Source organism: Falco punctatus, assembly GCF_963210335.1.
Source record: "Falco punctatus genome assembly, chromosome: 4".
Classification (NCBI taxonomy): domain Eukaryota; kingdom Metazoa; phylum Chordata; class Aves; order Falconiformes; family Falconidae; genus Falco; species Falco punctatus.
In genome coordinates, this window is record NC_137583.1 from 68,107,764 (window position 1) to 68,132,507 (window position 24,744).

The 24,744-nt window shown below is 38.2% G+C and overlaps 1 protein-coding gene across 4 annotated transcripts in view; it reads right to left on the minus strand.

Annotated features, from left to right (window-relative positions):
- WAC (WW domain containing adaptor with coiled-coil) overlaps window positions 1-24,744 on the minus strand; it is a 63,655-nt gene that overhangs the window by 38,587 nt on the left and 324 nt on the right. Inside the window, exons 1-3 of one of the 4 annotated variants that reach the window (XM_080386002.1) lie at window positions 24,108-24,720; window positions 23,935-23,971; window positions 22,311-22,506 (exon numbers count right to left, since the gene is read on the minus strand). In XM_080386002.1, coding sequence (XP_080242128.1) covers window positions 22,311-22,506; window positions 23,935-23,971; window positions 24,108-24,148 — 274 coding nt within the window. In that variant the 5' untranslated portion in view covers window positions 24,149-24,720. Of the gene's footprint in view, window positions 1-22,310; window positions 22,507-23,934; window positions 23,972-24,107; window positions 24,721-24,744 lie in introns of those variants that run through there. The other 3 variants (XM_080386004.1, XM_080386001.1, XM_080386003.1) reach the window with 3 other exon arrangements.

Here is a 24,744-nt window from a genome sequence, read left to right on the forward strand (position 1 = left end):
TAGATACGTTAAACACAATACTCTCCCTGCCTTTATTTTCCCTCTGCCTACTGAGAAGTTTCTAAATACCCAGAGATAATACACTAGGCACCACTAGCTTTATATGTTATATAGTGGTCATATCTAAATATGAAGGCAAAGTGCTTCACAAATGGCAAAGACTGCATTTTAGGGCAACTACAATAAAGAACAGTTCACTGTTAGTGGACTGAGAGGTGGGAGCCAATGGAGCCATTAAAACAAATACTTTTGGTGGTCTTTTTTAAAGTATTTCAAGAGCTACACATGTAGAACATGGCTAAATAATATACCATGGTACAGAATGAGAGAGATTACAATGCAAATTCTATCTTCTGATCCTTCTGGCGGTACAAGAGATGACAAAATTACTGTTTCAAACTTCTTCCTCCCTGCCTCTAACCCTGCAGGTTAGAAAAACAGTCCATCACAAAAGCAAAGAAGTACACCATGACTACTCTGTTTAGTAGCCTACAAAGGTTAAAGACTGATTTGCAAACACATGAGTTACTGCAACCTGAACCATCAGTAACTCTGAACCTTTTCCTACACTATTTTGGCTAAAACTGTATGTCATTCTCTTTAAAGATCTGGAGGTAAAACAAAGGAAAAAGACTTGGCCTCAAATACAGCCGTCCAAGGGCTGGACAGCTGGACAATTAGTCCTACACTACAAGTATCTTGCATGCTCAGAGCCAGGTGGAATGGTGGAATTACTTACTGGGGGGGGTGGGTAACTTAAGCTTGTCAAAGCAATAGTCACACCATCACATGTTTGTGACACACATGAATAACAACAAAAAATTGAGCTTCTAGTGAATGATGTGACTTTAACACGTTATATAAATTAGGAAACTCCAGAATTTACACTTTAATGTACATCTATAAAAACGGGCACATCTAATTCCCCTAAATGTATACAAGAAGTATATTACAATTGCAAGACAGTACTCCTCCATCAGTCACATCAACAGTCTTATTTTTTTTCAGACACTGATTATGCAGTGAGATAGCTGGGTTAGTATTTTCATATTAATCATTTTATTAAGTCTTTATTTATTTACTATACCCTTCCCAAACTCTTCAGATAAAACCATTAAAAATTCTTCATGGGTTTCTGTAGGTTGCTTAATGCAGACATATTAGTTCATTTCTATTATGAGGTAAATTTATCTCCTTTTTTAAAGGAAAAAACAAGACAAACATTTACCAGGTGACTTGTTCAAGAAGTTTGATATTAGTCACTTCAAAACTTCAGAAAAGACCAATGTAGTTCATTTACTGTAATCCCATACCATGGATGCAGTAACACCACACTTTGTTCAGCATACTAGAGATGTAGTTGGTGATTTTTAAATACTATAGTGGTCTAAATACACTACCACAATGAATCTAATGTAACACACATTTTCCAAACATGATAAGAAGCAAACAATGTACGCATTAAATCAACAAAAACCTTTAAAGCCAGTTCTGTCCAATCTATAAACAATGCCCTCAAACTCACTGCACAGACTTTCAGCCCCACGTGGTCTAACAGCTCAGCAGCATCCCCCCACCATTTCACACTGTTCCCTGGCTGCCCTGGTTCCCAGGCCCAGTACTGAGCCACAGAACACCTCGGGTATCAGAGCTGCTGCAGCAGTCACACCCACCTACAGCTGGCCCCGATAGCAGAAACGCCCATGCGGCACCTTCTTCATACAGAGCCCCTGGGCCTCTCTGCACTGAGCTGCGGCCCCTCTAGCAGAACTCCCGGCTGTACACCCGTGGGTTCACCTCGAGTCTGGGATCCTGCCCTACCTGGGCCGGCCTCAGCTGCATAAAAATGGATCATGGCTACTCCGGCAATACTGATTGCCTCGGGTTGCCAGGACAAGCTACGGGGGCTTTTACAAGGGCCAAACACAAATATGTACCCAATGGTGTCTGGGACAATTACACAGCCTAATTACAGGTGTAGGTTCACTCCCATACCTCCATTTTATTTTATGCATAATACTGCTTTACATTTGGATCAGTACCCAAACTTCAAGGAACAAGCATACAAAAGGGCCGACAAACTGATTTTTGCTGTTGGGAAGCTTCCAAGACCAAAGCAGATGATACTTGGGAGAACAAGAGTTTTATGCACTTCACACAAGTTAAGGGCTTAAAGACCATATGCAACCACCAAAACTGTATCACCAAATCAACCACAACTAAAATCTTGCTGCCTCAGTGTAAAAAAGTACATATTAGCATAGCAGTCCCCTAGACATTCCGACAACCCAGACAAGCAAGCACTGCCAACTCAGGTTGCCAGGTAAAGTTGCTAAAGATCTTTAAAAGGCCATAGAGAGCAGTTCACAAGTGGAGGTCTACCTCTAAAAGAAGTGGGGCTCCCCTTACTCGTACACTGGCTTTCACCATTAGCAAAGCCTAACTCCCGAGCCATTTGAAGGTGGCTGTGACTCGCACCAGCTCTGTGTCTTCCAGTTGCCTGCCTGGCGAAGTACATCACGAGAACCCGATCACTAGGATTAAACCACAGCCTAGAAACAGGAGTGATAAGGTACACAGCACGCTGCTGTCCCTCAAAACGTTCCCTTACAGCACTTCTCACCCTTCCTCTTACGGTTAGACTTTCCTCACTAGTCCCACTTTCTTCAAGAAAGAGGGACAAAAAGACTTGTTTTTAAAATGCTTATTAGCATACCTTCAGAGTTAGCAATTACAAATACACATCTTTGATGCACCACAGGGAAATTCACACTGTTGTTATAAATCCTCTAGTTCAGTTACAGAACTTCCCATGGAAAAGTTTACTGCACCATCACTGTGACTTTCCTCAGCTTAATCATTATTTTGGAAGCAGTTAAATCTGGAAACAGCTATTCCTAACTGGAAGATGGCCAAGAAGGGCACCAGCACTGCAGTTACATAAAACTCTAGTGGTGCAACCATATGAGCAAGTCTTCAATAACACTGTCTCTAGTGATGAACAGGTCACAGGACAGGTCAGAGCCAAGGTTAAATTATCATAACTATCTTCAAGTTTTTCAAACAAAAATCACATCTTCCTCACTAATGCATTAAAATCTGCCAGAAGCACAAAAAGCAATTGGTTCTGGGAACCTATTCAAAAACCAGGCAGTGACTTAATGCCTACTACAGATTTGAGATTCTGCCACACCAAGACTCAATTTAACGTTTTTTGTAAGTGGTTTCCAGATCCCAACTGCTGAATCCAAGGCAGTTTGAACTGCAACAAGGGTTCAACACTACTCTGGACTTGGAAAACAAACGTAACAGAGTGAAATAAGAATATTCCATTTTATAGCATAGTCAGCTTTCTCTAGTAATTATCACATTTAATTAATGTCTCCATTAACACCACTTCAATTCTGTAAAATTAAGTTGGAATTCTGAGTTAGCTAAGGATCAGACTGCTCTAATAAAGCAAATGATCTCCCTCCCTTATCCACTGCTGTCTTTCAAGAACAAGCTGAAACTCTTTCCTTACTAGCACCTACAGCATCCATTTGTAACCAGCTAACATAAATTAGAGTCAAATACATCACTGTACATTTCACACTATCCTCTGGCATCCAAGTGTCAGACTAATTATAACTCTTTTTGACTCATAACGTTATACAGTATCATAAACATCCAAATCAGTGGGGGGGGGGGGGGGGCAAAAAAAAATATCTTTAAACAAATGTACACTGTGAAATTAGACAGTAAACAAGTTCACACAACCTCCACTCACACACAAGACTCTACCGAGGCACAAACAGTAAAATTACAGTAGTTGCAGCACTACAGTACAGTGTTGCACTATACAATAGTTAACTTTATACAGCCCAACATAGATAAGAGCATTTCTTGATTCCTTTTCAGTCAGATAAATACCTCGTTAATATCCTAACTTTCCTTTTGTCCGTAATATAAAGTGTCAGATAATATAAAGAGAAGTTTAGAAATGCTCACCAGCTGGGCAGGAAACACAAAAAATGCTCCCTAGCAATAATGAGTGCTGTAACTGGAACTCAAAGGCAGTCTACCCCTTCGCTCCCTCCAGAGGGAACAGGGATTCAAGAAGGGCTGTAGGACTGCTTTCGGTGCCCAGAAACCAGGGGTATGGAAAGAAACAATGAGAGAAGCAGCAAAGCAAGGAAGTTCATTCCACTTGTTTCAACACCATACATACTGTTCTATGCCTCCATGTTCCAACTCTTAGCTAATATGCAATCAAATTCATTAAGCTAGAGACAGTATTAGAACCTCATCTTCCTCAACAGAACAAATACTGCTCAACTGACAGACACTAATTATTTCTTAACAGAGAAAATTTATCAGCGATTTAGTTTATGGTAGTGGTATTTTATGGGGATAGCTAATTAAGACTTGTTTTAAAAGCGAAAATTATGGAAATCTAACTAGGATAAGCCTAAACTAAAATGTCTGAAGTGTATTTCAACTGACATCTGTAACTTCAGTGCAAATCTTTGTGCAGAACACTATAAAGTTCTGCATATGGGAAGGAAAGAAAGGACACAATACAGGACATAATACCCAACGTCTCAGCAGTAACTGAACATCCTATCATGGTCATTTTTATTTGCCACACGTAGAAGTAATATGACAAAACATAATTTTTCTTCACTGCATTTTCATGTGGCCTGCTGTACTGAAATAAAATATGGCTGTCTTCCACAGGCAACTGAAAGCACAAAAACTTGCCATTTTTCTAGTAGAGCAACACCTCAGAGAATACACCAACTGCGCAGTAACATTTTCCAGAAATTCATAACATACCAAGTTGAACACACAGTGCTCTGCCAAAGAAAGAATATCTAGCCTGATCACTGTACTGCCCAACTACCCAATTACATACTCATTATGCCCCCAAAAATATGTTTTATACCAGTCAACCAGCAGCAAAAATGTTTGCAAAGCCCCATTTCCTCCCCTGTCCTCCTCTCCTACCATACTGCCTATCTGGAACCGCAACATCTGTGTTCTGTAATGTTTGATTCATGGGATAATCTTCTCAATGTAAAGAAAAGTTTTCATTTTTTTCTCCAAGTTACCATTCATGCAAAATTTCACAGAAATTAGTCCAAAATATTAGTATAAGCACAACAAGAGTCCTATATACATGGAGTGGGACGAAAGACCAACAACAGATAAAAATTATACTGTAAGCATACAGTTTTCTTCATAACAGAACTTTTCTTCAAAATTGGTAGTAAGAAGATAACACCAGAAGAAGGAAAAGCTAGGAACAGTAAACCAATGAAAGTCAAGGTCTCGTATTGTTTTACTAACGAAATACTCAAAGCAAGACATTACTGAGTCTTGAAATGAAGATTAGCTTCAAATTTTATCTTACACATTCCATGACATAACAGTAGTTTGCTATTTTGCTGTCTTCTGCTTACATTTTTATTTTTAATTAGACCTTTTCAATTTATTTTAGAAACTGAAGTTTAATCTTAGGGCAAACTGTACAAACTGCTCTGCAAAGAAAACCAGTTATCTGCTCATCAAAAAGGAAAGCAAAAGGCAGTAATAAAACAGCTCAAATTGAATTCAAACTCCTGAGTTCTAACAACTCAGTGATTTACTACTCCAGCAGCTAACAGACAGACTGTTTTCCTAGGGTTGTACTTCAGTCTAAATAGATGTTAACAGCTTGGGTTGTCCTTACTGGTAGAACAGATATAAACTTATTTTTGCCCAAGTATCCCTTTCTAGTTTGCTCCTTTCCTTGTTACAGCTACAGCAAAATAGGTAAGAATTTTTGGGGTTATTGTCTTCCTCCCCTCTGCCAACCTCCCAGCAGCAGCGACAAATCACTTTTCAACTTACACATAACTCAGCAAACAATCAGGTTCACTGAACAAGGTCCACTGAATCCAATGAATTTCTCAAAGATTCAATACTCTAATGTCCCAAGTCATATCCTTCAAAAAAGCCTAAGGGATGCAACATGCATTGCCACCACACTCTAGACAAATCCCTACCCACTTTCTTCTTAAAAAAAACCCCAGTATATCAGCAGTTTCCTTAATACCTCAACTATTAAAACAAAAATAAGCAGATGACTGCACAAAATTTTACCATCACCTGTAAAAACTTGTGTTCTTTATTTCTGAAGAGCAGTAAGCAGCATAATTTGAACAAATTTGCCTCTTTCTCCTAAATAAAGGCAAGTCCCAACCAGCTCCTAAACATTTCTAGTAAGACCCAAAAGTTATTAAGGTTACTTTTAAACAAATGGAAATCTACAAGTTGAATTTATGTGAAATTAAGAACTCTAAGTGGACAACAAATTCTTCAGATTTACATTTGCTATTTCCTCACTTTGGGTTCAGGTCCCCTAATAAAATTAAAGCAAAGCTAGCAACATCCTCAACACTGTTTAACATCTCTAAGGCACCTACTTTATTCGAGAGCAATCAACTGCACAGTCATAGTCACTTCATAGCTAAACTACGCTTTCATTCTTGACTGTAGCTCAGAGAAAAATTTACATCTCTAATACAGTGTAAGAGTACACAAAAGAGGTTCTTCTGTCCTCAAAGAAGAGCTTAATACAGAAAGGGGCTCTCTAACCATTATGACACACAAAATGAGAAGTGTTAAACTGACAGCCAGAATCCTTACCAGGAACTAGTAAGGACATTTACTCCAGCATGCATTAACAAAGCACATGGGCAACAGACTGAATTTCCTCCTTCCAAACCCTCCCCAGCACCATGGAACCCAAATGAACAGCCAGCCCTCCCATGAACATGCTGTAAATGCAGTACTAAGAGATTCAAGTTTGGTAATGGAAGTCTCACAGCACCGCAGTGATGCATTATTCTACCTCAGGCAACAATACTTCACAATCCTCATCACCCTGGAGTAAACAGAAGACTGACTGCCACTGGTTCATGCCTCAGATTGGTCTGATCTCTTATTAAAAAATAACAACTCCACTACATAAATACAGCAAGAATGGTATGAACAGCATTTCAGGTTATATCAAATAAAGTATATTAAGGTTTTAAACTGGATCTTAAGTAGAAACTAACTTTGTATCTAAGCACCTGATAATAAGCAGTTACCACAAAGACAAACTGTTCACTTTAATAGAAAAGTGTGTGTAGAAGTATATTCAGCACATATCACAAAAAATAAAAATTTCACTTCTGTCTGATCCCCTGAATATCTATTTCTGCAATCTCTCATGCACATTAAATGTCAGTAGGTAATCCCCATTTTACAAACTTTTAGAAAGTTTTTCTTTTCCTTGAGTTTTGAGAGGAAAAAGTAGTTAACAACACATTTCTGAAAAATATTTTAGTAATCTGGGGTATTGTTACATTATTATCAATAGGCACATGCTCAAATGCTTTCTGAAAATTAGGCTTAAGGATTACTAAAGCTGCATAAAGAAATCCCTTACCATTTGGGGTGTGGGGTGTGTGGGCATGTGTGCGCCTCAGTCACAGTTTTTACATTTTATCCAAGGAGCTTCCCAAAGAACATAAAATAAATAGACTGGAGGAAACACACCTCAGTGATGCAAGATGGAAATAGCTCAAAGTGCAGACACTTTCTAAAAACTGGGTATTCCGATGTTTTAAGACTGCAAATAGCACAGTAATACTATGAAAGACTTGATACACCATAAACTGGTCATCACTGACAGAAGTTTGTATGGCCAGGGGTCATACAAAATAATTTCTGCTTATGAAGAAGGAAAAAAAAGGCAAGGGCCAGAACACAGCTCTGAGACATTTTCCTATGTATCACCAGCACCAAATTAGTACTCCCTCTCAGAAGATGTGATCAATTGAGCACGGTATGACAACTTAAATTCTCTGGCAAAATCCTCTAAGCAAAAGTAAGATTAAGCAAGAATGAGGCCATGTTGTTTGGCAACTTTCAATTTTCTTTTAAAAGTTTGGGGGACAGTTTACTGGGGACAAAAAAATTTAAGCAGAAGATTCTACAAATGCAATATTACTTACAAACTAACTTGCATGAAAGTTTCCATTACTCAGTTTAAAATAAGGATGATGAAGTTGCAACTTTTTCTGAACATAAGTATTGTTATGCAGTGACAACTGCTTGCAAACTTAACCCCATCTTAATTTCCTTAATCTCAATTAAGCGTGCACCATTTAGAGTCAGCAACTCTACAAATTTGTAGAGTAGAAAGATTAGAAAAATGTAGAAAGATTAAAAAAGGAGTCTCTATTCCAAAACACTACTGCATTCCTGTAAAATGTTAGTCACAGATGTAACTATCACATTTAATATCCTTAATAAAAAAGCTGTGACAGAATCAATGCCTAACCATGTTAAAAAAAAGATAAGAACAAAAAAAGATACTGTGTATCTCCCTTCTTAAATGTGTCTTTAGAATACTAACTGTAAACCAGATTATCTCAAATTCATATCTCAAGATACATCAAATTTGACTACCCTCCAAAGGCATGCAGAATTTTGTCTCATTCAGTTCTATTCTAATTTTGCAGACTAACACAAGAAAGCCTTCTTTGTCCTTCAGTTACTTAATAACCTTATCTGACAAGAACCAAACTCCACTTCAATACAAGATCACTGCTTAAGTGCTATTAATATTTGCCAGTTGAAGAGAACTTTGCTTCTAATTCTAGGGCCATATTAATGACATTTTTAGCAACTCATTACAAATGAGCAAGCTAACTTGAAAATACTGAATTGAAAATATTTTTAAATTCAGCAATTGCTCAATAAAATGTTACATGATAATTCGTGAAATGATTAGGCTTGGACAAACTACTCAGTTCAGGACGTGCCATGCCACATGTGTATTTATTACAGTATAGATATGCAACAAGTATAAGGATTTTAATTTTATGCTTATTTAATTTTCAACTGGGAACTGTTTTTGAGAAGAGGAGATGTTAATAACATGCTGAAAAAACTAAGTCAAATCCATTTCTGCTGCACAGAAGTTCTTCATTAAAAAAAATTAATGCTGGCCCAGGGCGGGAGGGGAGGTGGAAAGCAAGGATCAACCTAAGAATTAATATATATGGTGTTGCGGTTTTAATATGACACATTTACAGCCTTAATTTCAGGCTGGATGCTTAAAAAAGGTACTGTGCAATAGGGTTTTCAAGTATCTGAAGCACAGTAGGTGACAAGACAATTCTTCCCGCTTCGCATTAAATAATTCTTAAATATATGCTTAAAATTCAACTGGTCTTGCCTTGAATTTCCTTACTAGAGGAAAATATGCCTCTCACAAAAGCTAAAGTTACGTTTACAAACAGAAAATCTATTTTGTGATTATCTGGTTGCCCAAGTGTCTGTCTTACTTTATTTCCCTAGTAAACATTCCCCAAAAGGCAATACAAAATACTATTAGCAATCATTAGTATAGGCAGTGTTTTGCCAGTAAAAGAGGTACACTTTACACTACTTGAAGAGGATCATATTATTTCTCATATTAAATGAAGTAGAAACAGTATTCTTTCAAAAGCAATGAGTGGTTTTGAAATTAAGCCCATGCTAACCTGTCAGCAGCAGGTGTCTGAACAAACTACTTGACTAGAAGAGGTCTGAACTCCCAATGATGTTACTCAAGGGGGACACCTGACGTGAACACACCATCATACAGAAAAACGTAATTATGTCAAATAAACACAGCAGGAAAAAAAAAAGGCAAAGCACATAACCTGATTTGTACAGAAAGTTTATGTGTAGATGTGCATTATTTGTAATTATACACCTTAACAAAAAAAGTATTCTTTGTTTTTTTCCACATTTGGGAGTGAATAGGTATGTTTGAATTGCAATAAATCAGACTAGCAGGACAGATCATAACTTCCTGTCCCTGTTTTTGTTACTGATAAGTATTAATAACTTTGTTACTAACAAACTCAGTAACAGATCTACCCTAGGAAAGCACTGAGGAGGTCTGTTGCTTTGGAGCACATAAAACAGCATAATATTTAAGAAATCTAGGAAACCAAGGGAAAGGAACTAATCTGTACAACTGGGATGAAGCTGTAAATATTGCTTCTAAAAAATATTTTCAGAAAGCCTGACATGCCTAAATACAGCAGATTTCTATGATAACATGGTGAAATACAGAACGGTTCTCTTAAAAAAAAATAAGTTTTTTAAAAAATAATTTTACTAGGGATACCAAAATTCCTACAGCAACAGATGTAACAGGTTTGAAAAACAGACAGGAGGGGTTTTCTTAAAAAGTTTAACTATGCTGAGGTCTTTTCTGTAAGTATCAATACCGTTAATTTAACACAGTAACTTAGTTTGAATCTAGAAAAGTCTAATAGCAGCATGTCCATTACTATGGATATTTTTTCAAATCACATTTTCTTTTAACAAAGAGGCTGATCTTCAGATTCCTGGAATAAGCAGATTAAAGAGCACTACTGTCAAAACCAAAATCACTGAAATCTTCTCAAATCTTTAGGTACAGTTACGGAATAAATATGAAGCTCTCATTTCGCTAGAACAAGCCAGAAATTATTCAAGTTTTTACTAAAAAAAAAAAAAAAAGTATATTTTAACACACACTTTTAATTAGCTGATTGTATTTTGTTTCTGCATAGATTAATGTGCATGTTCACAGTTCATCTTTCCACAAGCTTTTCTCTGGTAGGCAGCTTCTCAGACAAAACTGTAAGGAGTTACTAATGACAGTGCCAGTTCTGAAGTACACTCTTCAAGGGAAAATAGCAAGTAGCAGTAAACTCAAGATTTGTAGTATCTGGGGTTAAAAACCACAAAGATAACACAGTCAAATAGATTTCCTTCCTCTTAATTTATCAAAGTGATTCAACATCATTCCCCTTTCAGACCCACTAGGTGGGAATTTCTGTTCTTTTAGCTCAGCCCTATACAGACCTAAAAGGAGCTGTGCCTCCAAGCTCTATTCTTCCCCATATAAACAGGGCAGCATTTGGGGCTTTAATCAGCTGCCCACGAGAAGGCACAGATTAGCCATTTTCATGTTTGAGTAGCTACCTTAACTCTCTAAAAGTAAGAAAAAGGTAAGAAGGAATTTGATGTTTTCAAATGAACAGGACCCACCAAAAAAAAATGCCACAGAACAAACAAAACACCTCAAAACACAAAAAAACAACCCCCCCCACTGATTTTATAGTTGGAATTTCCTGAGCCACAAAATCATGTGCCTTCAACCACTGCCTCCTAAACCAGAGAAGGTATGAACTGGTCAAACACACACGGCTAATATTTTCTAACCAAATATATAAACACAAAAAATGACACAATGTTTTCATAACTTACAGCTTTTCCTGCATTTTTAGAAACAAGTATTTAAAAAATAGGAAAATGAAATTTTACAAATTTCTTTAAAATTCCTTTATATTTTCTCCCCAGTAAGAAGCTGTACTAGTTCAACCGTTATCATTATTGTTCTTATTCAAAATGTTAGTAAAATTACTGCAAGAAAGATCTGTGACTGATTTCCATTCAATATTGGCTTACTTAAGATTTAAATAAAACTAGTCTAATCTTTATATAAGCAGAAGTAACCTAGTTTATCCTGCTTCTCATCTCATCCTGTAGCCATCTTAGTCTCTAAGACTGTTTCTCACATTCACAAAGCCAAAGCTAAGGACGGGAATCAGAAAAATGGATAGCAAGGAACCAGATGTCACTGTGAAGTGCTCAACCTATGTCCAATTAGTCTCCCTGCTTCCTTTACGGTCACAATGAATTACAAGAAAAATACCCAGACAGGTCAGCACACTTTATATGGAGGCAAGAAAAAAAAAAAAAACTCATTACATTTTCATACGGTTAATTCATTGTGTAGCTTGACTTTATTATCTTATATATCTGCAAGCTGTCCTGGCACAGACTATTGGCTATTTAAAGGAAAGTTTTATTTAATAAATGTTACAAGTTCTTTCTGCCTATAGCACAGCTCTTCAAGAAGTTCTGCAAGACACATTAGTGATTTCTCTTAAGTGAAAACTTCATCAGAATCAAAACTTAATCAGAATTAAAAGTATCAGAATTCAGAAGAAAATAGATCCTAAATGTTTTAATTCTCTGTACACAAACTAAAACCTCAACTGTAGTGAATAAGATGACAAGATGTGGAAACTGAAACAATAGACTTTTATAAACTTAAACCAGCTTCTAAATGTAACCCCGTACTTTTGGGGGAGGGGGAAGAGAATTTTAGCTTCATTATTATCTATTTTTACACTACCCTGCATAAACATGATCTACACACAGCGAGTTTAAGGACTATAGCATTTCTCCATCCAAAACAGTAATCTTTATCCACAGAAGCTATCAATTACTCTCCAACTGTCACATTCACAGATTTAACTGAAATCAAACGTATGCTGCAAGGTGGTGAGGGGGGAAGGGAAAGGCCTTCACTCTAAAAAGCATGCGAGACAAGCATGTCAACTTTTCTGTAACAAGTTCTTCTGGCAAAGAAAACATTTAAGAAGAAATTTACATTCTGTCATAGGCACATTCTGCAAATCTAAAACAGCAAAGCAATTTCAAGATACTCACGATACTGTCCAACTAGATGAAGCTGTGTAGTTACAGCCAACAAATTAAATCCAATCTGGTAAACATACACATCAGTGAAAAACATCAAAAGCCTGCATGAAAGTGGAAGCATGTAATCATCTTTGAAGAAATACACTCTACATACTGTCTGGTATAAATTGTACTGAACTGCAGATGAATTTTTAACAATTTAGATGGCAAGAAATTTCAGAGATCAGATCATCTAGATTATACTCAATCCTAAAAAGCAATTTTAGGATAGCTGCTCCTAAAAAAAAGTATGCACTGATAAAGCACACAAAACTTAAAATTGTACCAGTGCAGCCGGCACCTGCAAATACTGAATTCTGCTGCCAACAGATCCCCATCATAGTTCCACCTTACCCCACAACAGCACTCAAAACAACATATTCTCAATGACCAGAAATCCTACAATGCAATATGAAACACATTTGCAGGTTCTTAATCCTCACATACCATAAGCCAAGATCAACCACTTGGGGCAGGAAAGCTATCAGAGGAATGCTACTTACAAAGTTAATTAACAATTTTTAATTCCTTTCAATTTGAAGTCCACTAATCTACAACATTTAAACTAGAAATATTCACATTACTGTTTTATCTATCAGTGGGTCTTTGATCAACTAGTTCAACTTTCTGCATAAAACAATTCTTAGAAAGCTTTCTTTAAGTCATCCAGTTTCAAAACTTTTACCCCTGCAAAAATCATCACAGTAAGTCACTCCAATAGTAACAACACAAAAGTTTATATTTTTTAAATATTTACATTACGCTAACTGCATCTTGCCCCTTTTTTTGCTACATTCAAGAACTTGCCAGTATACCATTTATTTTCCCTGTAATTATTAATGAACATAAACCCTTACTGTTTTGTTAGTAACTACACCAACAGCTCTTCAGGTCTCTCCTTCTAATGCACAAGTTTCAATTGCAGTCATTTTCTTGCCCTTCTTGGAAAATCTGCAGTTTTGCATAGTTTCTGAACTATGAGAATCAAAACAGAGACCATGCTCCAGTAGCTGTCACATTAGCACTAAGAGACAATCTCTCTAGTCCTACTTGATATTCCTCTGATCATATATCCTTTTTGGCTAACACTGCAGTCAATATTCATGCTCTTAATTGTGATGAGTTTCACATCTGTTTTAAGAGTCATTGCTCTGTACAGTATCTACTTTCTGTGAAGCCTCACATTCCTTCCTGTAACTTTTTACAAAGTGGACCACTTCTACATCTTCCTCTAGATTAATCAGCATTTGCACTTTTGCATAGCTTAGCTAGCTCTAGAGCAGCAAACAGTTTTTATTATTTGCCATTCAGTCTCAAGTTACTGACAGTATATGAATGATCCTACAATTTCTTCCTTGTAGACAAAAAATGTTATTACTCAGGTCCAAGAGCAAATTTATGCACATTTAGGGGGGAAAAAAAACCTTCACTTCATTTGATGATCATAAATTTTGTATTTTTGGGCTCTATCAGTTACCAGATTTTGATCTATAAAGCATACAATGTAAACAATGTTTTCTTAGCTAAAGATCTCAAAATACATTATTCAGTGGCTAAGAATCATCTGTTTCACAGCTACCCAAGATAGCAGGTCAGAGAAGTTAGTTGTCAAGTATCAGAAAATCTGTAACAAAAGTCTAGACAGAAAAAAAGACCCTCTGAAGATTCCCACAGCCCTCAGACACTAGGAATTTAGCTCTTGAAAATAACTCTTCCTATTTCTGACTGCCTCACCTTTGTCATAAGGCACTTTAATACCTCATTATATCTCTTTTTTTGAGAATGACAAAAGTAAGATATTAACATTTTTATCTTACCTCTGCTGTAGAAACAAAATAAGTTATGTTTTAAAATTGGGACAGAAAAAAAATCACAGCATTAAACTTTGACCTAGTGTCCCCTTTGCAACTTTTCCCATTACAGTAGTCACAGTAAGGAACAGAATGCTTATCCCAAAGTACTATGGGGCCTAATCAAAGCTCTTCAAGCCTCTTGTTTTCCATTCATTTAAAACACAGTATAACAATCACTGCATGTGGAAACATAAGTCAAGGCCACAAAAAGCTTACCACACATCTTTCAACCCACTGATAGAGTGAATAGTGAGGTCTCTTGTCAGCCATCTGCTCAAAAATTTATCCCCCTTTCCAGTAACTTGGATGACAGACATTCCAACTGGACATTATTCTTCAATATTGCTCCAGGAGTCCTACTTCCAGTCAGTAGGCAAGTGTAATTTGTGCCTTAAAACACGCACCTTGCTTCACAAGCTTGAAAGTAGGGAAAAAAATTAAACACTGCCCAAGAGGAAAAGGAGGGATGCAAAAATATATGCAGGAGAACTCCAGGCTATTTCACTGTTTGTGGTTTGAGGTTTTTTGGCTGTTGAATGTCTGAGAAAAAACTTCCCATAGCAGAAAAATAGGTGAATATCAGATTCAAGAGATGTCTTTGAATTATTTAGGAAGAGTTTAAAATTTACAGGATCAGCAGTTTATTTTTGAAGCTTCAGAAATTGATGCAACTTTGCTCCCTACATATTTATTACCATAGATTTTCCACTTACTGCAAAATGAATGAATTTCAAAATGCTGTCTCACAAAGCAACACTTCCAACAAAAATTTCAATAAATAAAGTTTTAACCCATGGTATAATTCTAAGATTACCTTCTGTACGTACAACTGCAGGCAGAAATCCCTGATTTCAGAGAAGGGATAAAATACTCCGCAAAATTTGGTAAAATACAATTGCTCTGGTTAGTATTTCTTTAATAGGCAAAAGTACTGAAGGGATACAGGTTCATGTCAAAATCTAGACCTGAATTCCCTGTACAATCAGGCTAGTGCTTCCAAATGGAAAGCCACACTGCTTTGGTAAAAAAGCAAACCTGCACAAAATGTTTAAAACAAGCAAAAGCAGCCCAGAACTAAACAGCATTCTTTTACTACTAGCAAAATATTATTGGGATAGAGGAACCTAGTGAAATTATATGCTTCTTCTAGGGTAGTTTTATTGTTAAAAGGTAGGAAGTCTGTTAAAGGTCTTCAAGAAAGGAAACAATCTTCTAACACTGAAGTTACAGCAGGGAACTGCAGTCAAGTACAACAAAGTTTTGTGATCCCTTCATAATTCAATAGAAAACATTAACAGGATAAAAGTCTTACTCAATATTAAGAAATGTTTCTCTCTTTTCAAGCTCTACATTTAAGTCCAGAAAGGATTCATTTTTACACTACAACAAACTACTGACAAAGCATAAGCCTAGAAGCATCAGTGTCGAGAACTGCCTTTCATTGCTGGTACAATATTTTTCCTTGCTGAAGAACTATACAAGGAACAGTTTCTCTGTACATTGACAGGTTTTTCCCTGGAAGCGCCTAAGAAATTGTATAAAAGCCTGACTTCATAAACAGATGTAGTTAACACTGCAAGTTGGGCGCCATTAACAAAGTTATTACAGCATCACCTCCTCCCTCAGCCAAAACAGAGGCAGAGCTTTCTCTTCCAAGTTCTTCAGTTTTAATGACACTTGGCTTACTCAATAGCCTTTGTAACTCTTTATATAGAATAGGCAGAAACAGCAGCAAAAACAAATGTAAGCTCTCAATAAATAGTATTTCTCTCCTTAGAAAGCAGCCATGTCCCAAATAATGGTTAAGGAACTAACTTTAATCGGGGCCATTAGAGAATACAGAGTAGCCCCAGTAAAAAAAAAAAAACATACATAATTTACAAATTGCTATCCTTACTATGGCCTAGCAGCAGGCTCATCAGAAACGTAAGTTTCCATCGCTTCTTTTCACCTTCACAAAAGCAACCCAAAAGTACAAGTTTAATAAGCTGTATATTACATTTCTGCAAAGTCAGAGGCTAGAACCATATATTAAGAAAGCATGATGCTAAGTAAAAATCATTCCCTTATGATTGATTAGCTATGTACTAAAGATTATTAAATTTAACAAATCTTGTATATAGCCAGTATTTTCCCTTTTCCAAAACATAAAATAAGCTTACCTACAAAAGCTTACCAGGTCTAGCTACTAGACTGACTTGAACATACCACACTTAAAATCACAAAGTTTATGAGTTCTTAAAACACTTGAAGATCCATTATTTCCTTAAACAGATCAATCATAAAGGGAAACCTTCAGAGGACCTATTTACAGATCTGTATTTTATATACTAGCAAATAGAAGAAAGCAAGAATAGTAAGTGAAATGGCAACTTCCCAATGTCAGAGTCCCAAAGCAATGGACTTTGGGAAGCGTGTGCTGCAATAGGTTATGAATGAACGGCATTGCTTATTGCCGTTTGCTGCAGCTTCCATTTCAGGTAAAGTCTCCCATTACTACATCTTTGCTCTCACAACCTACACCAGCTACCTGAACTTCATTAAAAGAATGAAAAGAAACACAAAGGAGACTACCCACCTAAATGCATAAAGACTTAGCATTTAATACCATCATATTAATGACAATTCTTTCCTAATATCAATAAATTAGTAAAATCGGGGGTGTTGGGGGTGTGTGTGTGTGTTATCTTCCACCCTGTGCTTTTTAAAAGCAAGCTTTGCAGCTCCTTTTCAAAAGCAATTTGGAACATTAATACTCTAAACCTTAAAATTCAAAAGGTACACAGGTAAGTTATATCTGTTTATCCTTTACTGCAATTCCATGATCACATACTTTCCAACTTCTTCCCTATTAGATCCTCACAGCAGAGTAACCAAATAAAAAAAAATGAAAATAATGGTCATACAACTGATCCAGAAAAAAATCACTTCAGAAACACTGCCAAATGTAAAGTCACTTTCTATCTAAAACTTTTAAACTTTTGGAGCAAACTTAAATTAATTCCCCAATCCCAACTGAAGATACCAATAATAGTGAAACTTGAAAGGCGGCTTTTATCAAAATCAGGAAACCACAGAAATCTAATTTTTCCATCTTTTTTTTTCCTAATCCAGAGAAAAGCTTCTAAGATGTGAACAGTCCTGCAAGCAACCGTATTTATCTTAAAAACAAAACAAAAACAACCCACCAAAAAACCCCACCACCAAAACCTACCTCCTTTAGAGCAATCCAAACGGGCAACATCCATGGAACAGGGGAGTGAATCCCCTTTTACACTTGGACATTGGGGGCAGTGTTCAACCTACTCCCATTTGTGATCACAGATTTCTCTCATCCCAGCTTTGACCATACAGTTACAATGAAGAAACATTTTCATAGTAATTAATAATTGCTTTAACATTAACAGCAGTTAGTACTAACTAAACAGAACCTATTGCAGCTTCTTCAACCCTTCGCTATCTTCATTACTCTCTGACTTCCTTCTTACCATCTGCCCTGCAATTTCCTCTTTCCAATGCACATTGCCCAGGCAGCTTCCACTCTCTTGTACCTGCCCTAACGCCCTATTTATTTCTGACTGCTGGTCAATGATCACGCTAATTTAACCAGCAGTTAGCCTCTTGTCCTCTACTGTGAGGGTTATTAAGACAGGAAAGAAATGCTAGCTCTATGTTTCCACCTACTAGCTGTCCCTTTGCTATGACACCTCTTAACTCCGTCAGGAACCACTGGAAAGAAAGCAAACCAACACTTCATGACAAGCTCCCACCACTACTTCAATAAAACTAGGAACTCACGATTTAAAATATTCCATTCAGTCTCTAATAGTAGCAGGATTTTGAATCTTAGAAATGTATTAGTCAATAACAGTGGTCATTGACAGTATTAATTGCCAATTAAAAAAAAAATGTGCAAAAGAAACATTCACAAAAGTTCAGCTATATTTTGGAACGTAAATAGCTCAAGTTCTAGTCAAAATTCATGAAAATAGCCTACATAGCACACAACCCAGAAAAAGATTTAATGCTATGTACAGTAATGCCTTCCCATGTTATTTTAAACAATTCAGTAAGATCATGGCATGAAGCAAACATATTTTTGGTCTCTTAAACATAAACGTAGCATAACACTCAGTAAGAAACAACTGAGTACAGATGGCCTAACTGAACTATTTTTGCACAAAGTTCTACTACGTATTTTAGTAGGTCCTTCTGCTCCATACATTCAAGTAGAAACATCCTTTTCCTTTTTACCTAGGGTTGAATTTTGCAATTTTTAATCCCAAATAATACATATACCTCCCTTATGACATTCCCAAAGCTGCCCTACCAATCTGACCTCTTTGTTTTCTTTCCTATACACCAATATCACCCCATTTATGCATTTAAAAAGGCCTACAAGAACGATCTATGCTCCCAGTTTGTCCATTCTCAAGCACAAGAACCCTCAAATCTTTGTACTTCCCTTTTTTCTTTAGTGGAAACACTTTTCCACATCCACAAGGTCCTTCGGTAGTTCTAGTCCCTGTAAACAATGCTACCTTTAAGTCCTGATTTGTTACTGTTAAGGAACTTCACACTTGAGGTAGTCTCATAAGACCCCCTAATCTCTTCAAACTCCACACCTGCTTATAGCAGCTGACTTATAAATAAGAGATGCACTGAAGGGGGTAGCTGTTCATTATGTTTTCAACACTCGCATACATGCACAAGGACCTGAAAGCAAGAACAAACTTACTGCAGTTTTTACATATGCTGGATATATAAGTACTCTTTGGAAAACAGGGACATGACAAAAACTTGCAAGTACTCTACCTTGTTTAGTTCAAGGTAAACTTGGAAGTCCCTCTCCAGAGAAACGATCGCCTCTGTATGCAGTCTCTTTCCACAGAACCCATTCAGTAAGCAACTTTGAAAAATGCTTTGTTTGCACTGTATCAGTATGGAGGGCTTACCCATAACACACATTTTAAAACCTTAATTGAATTTCTTACCATGGATTACAGTCCTATACATACAAAAGATTCTGCCACAAGTATTACAAAAATAAGCTGTGACAACAAATACCATTATACAGGTACCAAAGGTACTCACAGGGGAAGATTTGACCATTTTTGAGTTATTTTCAATCACTTTAATTATAGCTCTTGCATTTCATCTATGTACACTTAAATCTTTTTAGCCAGTTGTCTTTACCACAAAAGCGAACCAGTCATGATTAAATGAGTTCTAAGTACCAGCATGCTGTATCAGTGAATCTTCCTGTTACACTTCCTAACAAAAATCATTAAGACATATATAGGAGTTACTTTTTAAACACTGTCTTGAAAGGGAGAGATTAGGTTAATTTGGCTTTACATTCAGTAGCCATTCTCCACATTTTTGTTCTGTTTAGTTTCCTAGGGGATGACAGAAAAAGATTGTTTGGGATTTTAATGTAGTTTGGGGAAATAAATACTGGAGATTTTTCAATGAGGTTTGTTTCAGGTTCAGCCAGATCATAGGAAGGCAATAACACCTTTGTAGTAATTCAAATCAAGCACCACTGATTTTAAAATAATGAAATGCACAGCAATCACAATAAAAAAAAAAAAACAACCAACAAACCACCACCATCCCCCTAACCTTTTTTCCCTCCTCAGGAGAAAGTAAAAAGAAAAGAAAACAAACCAGAAAATGACAGTAGCATGAAAGCCAACTGATACTCTTTAGTCATATTAGGACTTCAACGAAAAGTTTTACTTTTTTTTTTTTATATGTGGGGTGGTTTATTTTTTCAACTTTATGTCTGTAATTGCAAAACTAAGGGAATACTGTATCACTAACAGTACCTCAGTGTAATTCAACAGAGAACATAGTAAATCATTAATTATGTCTTCTGCATATTAGCAATATGCAAATATTCATAACACCACAACATTTCACTCAACACCTACCTTCAATTCGCACTGACAGAAAGATTCAGTAAATCAAAGACAAAAGTTAATATCCTTCTGCTACACATGCTCAGCTTTGGTTTACTACGTACAATACACAAGATTTAATGTAACTTTGGTTGTTTTGAATACATTTTAAAAAGCTGAAACTGAGGCCAAACGAATCTTATTAACACCACAAAAAAATCACTTATTTCCATTGAACAGTACAAGTGTTCATCTTTTAAAATTACTAACTTCTCTCAGACCGCTGAAGACTACTCCTTCTCCCAGTCTATTAACATGCGATGCGCAAAGGACTGCTTTCAGATCACAGTAAATGAAATTTCCCACTGTGTTAACAGCCTGGGGAAGGAAAGGTACAGTAGGATAATGTTCCTTCCACTTACAAAACTACAAATAACTCGTTTTCTTTCATTGTTACTGTACACATCCATGCTTCAGGTCATTCTCCAACTACTAAACCCAGATGGACCAGGGAGAACTCCAGAATGTCTTTCCTACCTTAAAAACAACTCCAACACACAAATAAGCAAATACGCTCCCCATATAGAGCCTCATCCTCCAGATGTTTTCATATATGCATAACTCCACTAAATGTAGCTCCACTGAAGCAGAAAGAATTACTGATTGTAGCAGAACAGAACAGAATTGCAAGAGTGTGTAAGATGAGTATCTTTGGACAGGTGAACAGGAAGTAAGAGGACACCTCTGTGTCCTGAAAAGTAGCACAGAATACCAGCTTACCGGCCTTGCACATGTATTTAATTCTTAGATTACTGTACTTTCAAGTACAATCAGATATAATGAAGATCAGTGTGCTAACAAAAGATGCACATTTTTATATTATACCTACACAATTATATGATATTATCAGTGGTCTATACAGCCTCTGTATTAATCCAAAGAAGGATAAAAAAAACCAATGGAATTTTAAGACCACTCAGGTACCATAAACACATCTGTGTTGTTTAACTAGTATTTCCTAAAAGCTACTTACAGATATTTTCTTTAACTACTGTAACAAGTAAAAATAGTGCAGCAATAAATATGTCTGTACATCACAAACTGTTAACGTTATATAGAACAAAGCAGCACTGATTTAAAGCTCCAAGTTCTCCACTTAAATACTTCCTTTATAACTTGATACGAAGACCAAATACAGTACTTATAAAACAGAAAACACACTTCCAAATTCAGGCAGTAACCAGAATTTTCTAAACTGCAACTGTTACCACTTTTTATTAAATGGAAAACCCAAGCCTTTCCTTTTTCTAGGAAGCGGGGATAGAAAATAAGATCAGTTAAAAAATACTGGGGATATTTTATATATATTATTGTCTATAATACCCCATAAAACACAGGAGGCTGACTTGACTGAGAACATTCTTCTCGAAGTTCCTGCCAAGAAAGGCTCTAGCAAGTGCTACCTTTGGTTATCATTGTTCTACACAGCAGCTAAATATAAAGCAGCTTTTTTCATTTCTTATGGGGTTTAGTCTACGAAATATGTAACTACACAGTATAGCACTACGATACACAAAGTTATTTAAAAAAAAAGTCTCTAAACCAGCTAATATTTATTGTTAAAAAAATCCATACTACTATCTTGTGTTATAAAATGTTGCAGTATGTCTAGATTAAAAGAAACGCTAGTTTTAAAAAAAGAAAAATAAGTGTAATTTCTGTGGTTATAAGAAAAATGACTGTACCTGTAAAAATAAGAAAATTAATAGGTGTTGCAATGCCTAAATTATTGCTTCCAATGAAACTTGCACTTTGGTTTCACTGCAGTCTTCCAAGCACGTTACAAGGCACATTTAGTGTAACACTCTCATCACCTCAGTGATAATGGCTAAATTTATAAGAAATTAGTAATTGTTTAAATAAAGGTTAATTAAAGACAACTCACCACCATCCCTCTCTCTAACTCTGTGAGTATGCACACTTTTTGCTTTACTGTGCCCTGTGTTGTCACCATATTTGTTTTCAGGGCTATCAGAGCGCCGCAACATTTTATTTGGTGGTGAAGGATCTGTGGTGTCTCGCATCTTGTCATGACGGTGATCACCGCCACCAGGGTGGCTCTTGGATGAGTACTTAAGAGCCTGTAATAGATCACAAGAGAATAGGCATTTACATTAGATGTGAAGTTACAGAACTGATGTTGAAATCTTATTTCTAAATTTTACATCTTTCCAAAACACCTTTTAAAGTTAATTAATTTTCATTTCCTGTTTAAAAAAATCTGCATTAGTCTTTCTAATTTTAATTACCTACATTAAAGCAACAAGTTCTGTAATTAGAACTCAAATCATTGTCTCCCACTATTACATCCAACATAACACTTGCTGTTCAGAAAATCCTAGTTCCTCTATCTTTTCACTGGTGGACAGCCTTTCAGCAGTAAATGGGCCACAGTACTTCTGAAATTTTGGGAGAAGCACAAGTCTCCATTCAGTATTAAGAACATAAACAGAAAGTTACACTGAATCAGTCCTTCATAATGTAGTCAAGGCCACTGGGTTTCACCATTACCTTGAACTTCTGCAACGCTTGTTCAGTACTAGCAACCTGGTAACGGTTGTAATAAAAACCTCTAGAATTCTGGGAGCCCCAAACATGTAATTTTATGATTAATTTTCAAGTATTTACCAAAAATTACATGTTCCACCTCACTTTAATCTGCTTGATTTTTGCAGTGCCAGCTTCCGAGTGGCAAGTGTTTACATTTACATGAACTGTCACTGACAGCTGCCTTGGACTGTCAGATTACGCTTCACAGTGACACAAATACACAAAAATGTAATAAAACACTTCAGTTCTGTGCCCTAAGGAGAGCGATACCACAATATATGGCATTCCCCAGATTCACACCCTGAGAACCGTTTGGGTTTGTTTTTTTTTTTTTTCAGTAGACATAGCAAAGGAATAGAGGATCCACCTTACAGAAACTGAGGTTATTGTCAGCAGCTTAAGGATTTGATGGTTTCTGAACATGCCTAGCAGCTGGCAACTGCAGAAATTAAGCTTTACTGGCAACCCCTGTTATTCAGGGTATAAACCCATGCCCTGCTCAGGTTACAGTCCACAGCAGCAGTTTTGGGGAGAAGAAAGGACTTGGGGAGGGGGGTGGGGGAAGAACAAGATGCCTTTTGTTTTTAAAAGGGAGAAACTCACCTCCCCCTGGATCTCCACTCCACTGCAAATGACCCCGGCTCGCTCTCCCGCCCCTCGTACCGTACCCTCCCCGACTCGTAGGCCCAAGCCCTAGTCGGGTCGCACTAGGCCTCTCCTCCTCGCCCCAGCTTCGTAGGCCTCACAGGAGCGCCGGAGCACCGTTCTCTCCGCGCGCGGCCGCCGCCCCCCGCCCCCCCCCCGGGTCCCCCGGGCCCGAAACGGCGCCGAGGGACGGGACCGAGGCGTCTGTTGCCCCGCGGCCTGCGGCGGCGGCCGAAGCCTCCGCTGGAGTAGCTCCCCCCCCCTTCTCCTCCCCTGCTCCTCCTCCTGGGCCTAGCGGCCGGCGCTTGAGGTACCTGGTAGGGCTGCGAGTCCCCCCTGCGGTCGTGACAGCTAAAGAGAAAGCGAGAGAAAGAGAGACGTTAGCGAACAACCGTTACCGGCCGCCGGGGAAGGGGGCCCAAACATGGCGGAGGGGAGGGGGAGACCCCCGCGGGGCCAGGGGCCAGAAGAGGAGGAAGGGATTTACCCATCACTGAGTCTCTGCTGTTTCCTCGCATACATTACCATCAATGCCCGGCCTGTGTGTGTGAGTGTGAGGGGACCAGGAGGGGACGGCCGCGGCCGGGCCACAGGCGCCGAGGGGGGAGGAGGGGGAGGCAGCGCTCCGCCTCGCCGCCGACCGGGGGCAGGGAGGGGGGAAGGGAGGGAGGGGGCGGCTCAGGCAGGTCGGCTGGGAGCAGCGCTCACGGGCCCATCTCCTCCGCGCACAGCGAGAGGGGAGACGCCAGGAACTCGGCCCCGCGCGCGCTGAGACACTCCGGGAGCACGGACTCCGCCGCCGTCGCCGCCACCGCCGCTGCTGCTGCTGCCGCGGCCGCCTCCTCCCCCCGCTGCGCCCGCCGCCGCCGCCGCTCCTCCAACTACATCCGGGAAACTCGGGCGACGCCGCGCTCGGTTAACGTCGGCTCTTTTCGGCTCTTTCCGACATGCTCCGTCCCCTCTGTCCCCTTTGCTCTCGGGCGACTCTGCCTTCGGGAAACATCGGCTGCCTTCGCCGAGCCCAACGCCCTTCAGTCTCTCCCTTCGGCAAACATCGGCTCGTTCCGTAACTCTCCTCCCTCCCTCCCCCTCCCACCGGCCGGCCCGCCTCGTCCTCCTCTCCC